At 36.7% G+C, this 2,667-nt stretch overlaps 1 protein-coding gene across 1 annotated transcript; it reads left to right on the top strand.

Annotated features, from left to right (window-relative positions):
- Positions 1-2,667, top strand: LOC121807662 (gamma-cadinene synthase-like). Its single transcript, XM_042207940.1, has 7 exons — positions 1-154; positions 258-519; positions 872-1,250; positions 1,333-1,551; positions 1,687-1,825; positions 1,920-2,165; positions 2,252-2,667. The coding sequence occupies exons 1-7, from the start codon at positions 32-34 to the stop codon at positions 2,555-2,557; spliced, it is 1,674 nt and encodes a 557-aa protein (XP_042063874.1). The 5' UTR covers positions 1-31; the 3' UTR covers positions 2,558-2,667.

Here is a 2,667-nt window from a genome sequence, read left to right as displayed (position 1 = left end):
AAATCAAAGTTAAGTTCAGTATTTTGAAGAAATGGCTGCAGCAAATATGGTGAGTGCTAATTCAAGCAACGTGAGGCATATCCGCCCTCACATTGTCTTATTCAAGCCAAGCATGTGGGGTGACATTTTCTCTTCATTTTCTTTCGATAATCAGGTACTACTATTTTATAATTTAGTCCGTTCTTAGAATTTCCGATGGAAAAATCCGTAAATAAATTAAAGATGGAGTAGTATTTATTTTTAAAAATGCTGTGTAGGTGCAGGAAAAATACTCTGAGGAAATGGAAGCACTAAAGAAGGAAATGGGAAGAATGTTAATGGTTGCAGAGTCTACAAAATTGATGATATTGATCGACAAACTTGAGCGTTTGGGTGTCGCATATCATTTTGAGAACGAGATCGAACAGAAGCTCAAACAAATTTATGATTCCAAAGACGACGACGAAGAAGATTCTGATTTATTCACTACTGCGCTTCGGTTTCGTTTGCTAAGACAACATCAGTTTCCTGTTTCTTGCGGTATGTCACTTATTTATTAGTCCATTTCACTCATGTTTATATACTTATATCATGTGTTTTTAGTAGGGTAAACAAACACCACTTTCAAATAGTATAATAATGTGATAGTAACATACAATTTATGATAAATTGATGGCTTTTGTAATTAAATCTATATGATGGACCCACTTTTTTGTATGCATGTGTTGTACCATGTTTGCATCGAATATTTCTTTATTTTGTCGTGCCGGCACGATAACGATACGACCCTCTTAGACTCCGTAGTACCGAATATTAGTACATTGCATATATGGTAAATTTGTAGAAACTATAAAAATCTCACATGATCATATATGCTTATGATGACATATAGATGTTTTCAACAAATTTGTGGAGAAAGACTGCAAATGGAAACCAGAAAGCCATGGCAGCGACATCGAAGGCATCCTAAGTTTGTACGAGGCAGCTCATGTCCGAATTCGCAATGAAAAATTATTAGACGAAGCTGCTAAATTCACATTTGATCAGTTGAATTACATCCTTCCAGCATCAGAGTCTCCCATTGTGAAAGAGAAAGTGCAGCAAGCTTTGAAGCACTCCATTCATAGAGGCCTTCCAATTTTAAATATCCGATTCTACATTTCCATCTATGAAAGAGAAGGAACAACCGATGAATTACTTCTCAAATTAGCCAAACTCAATTTCAATTTCTTGCAGAATATCTATAGGAAAGAGTTGGTTGAACTCACAAGGTAAAATTCATTATAACATGATTTTTTTTGGACTAATTTAAGTAAGATAGAAAATGCCAACATGCCTTATTTTTTGGTGAAGGTGGTGGGATAAATTTGACTTAAAGAACAAACTGCCATATGCAAGAGACAGAGTTGTGGAGTGTTATCTATGGGGCAATGCGTTTCGTTACGAACCTCGATACTCTTACCTTCGAGTAACTGTTGCCAAGAACATGCAACTTGTGTCGATTATGGATGACACCTATGATAATTACGCTACACTTGAAGAGGATGATCTTTTAACCGAGATTCTCGAGAGGTACATTAACACACGCTTCCGTCTATCCTTATATGTCTCGATTTGACTTAGTACAAGTTTTAACTCATATATTATCTTCTTCTTCGACAAATCTCTTTTATTTTGTACTAATATAGTACTTTTAAAATTTGTCAGGTGGAATTTGGATGAGATTGATGTGCTCCCTGATTTCATGAAAGTTGTTTATAGATTCATCATGAGTACATATGAAGATTTTGTAGTTGATGCAGAAAAGCAAGGAAAATCCTTCGTTGTCCCTTACTACAGAGAAGCAGTAAGGGTTACTAGCTAGCTTTTAGCTAATGTAAAATTACGCCTTATGTTTGTTTGTTTGTTTATAACCTTTTTTTTTTGGTGACAATTATAAGGTGAAACAGCTTGGTAGGGCTTATAATCAAGAGCAGAAGTGGATTATGGAAAGGCAAATGCCAGGTTTTGATGAATATATGACAAATTCAGTGATCACAAGCTGTATGTATGTGATGTTCACATCTCTTGTCCCCGGCATGAAATCTGTTGATGAAGCATCAATTCAATGGCTCCTCAGTGAGCCCAAAATCGTCATTTCCACGGCCAAGATGGGTCGAACCCTCGAAGACTTGGGCAGCCATGAAGTAAGTCGTACTACTATATAAGTATATGATGAAATGTATATATCCATTTTGTGATCATAACATAAAGTTTATAATTGATGATGAAGCGCGAGAATAGGGATGGGAAAATGGTGACGGTGGTGGATTGCTACATGAAAGACAAAGGCGTGTCGAAGCAAGAAGCGATTAGTGAGTTTGTGGAACTTGTTGAGAATGGATGGAAGGATGTAACAGCGGAGTGGGCTAAGGGGAGCAGCTCAGTGCCTAAGGAAATGGTGGAACAACTTCTAAACTACGGCCGCGTAGCTGAGGTCACTTACAAGAGTAAAGAAGATGGCTATACTAACCCTGAAAAGTATTTGGGGCCATTGATTGCATCTCTCTATGTGGATCCTCTTCCTCTCTACGTTTGATTATTTATGCTTGCTTATTATAATAAAAATCAATGTGTGGCAACTTGGTTTATTCAGCCATTTTGCTTTGCTAGATTGGTGATTATTGAGTGTTAAGGTTGGTTTTTACA

Source organism: Salvia splendens, chromosome 1 (genome assembly GCF_004379255.2).
Source record: "Salvia splendens isolate huo1 chromosome 1, SspV2, whole genome shotgun sequence".
Lineage (NCBI taxonomy): Eukaryota > Viridiplantae > Streptophyta > Magnoliopsida > Lamiales > Lamiaceae > Salvia > Salvia splendens.
Note: the sequence above shows the minus strand (reverse complement) of the source record. Positions and strands in the feature narration are given on the sequence as shown.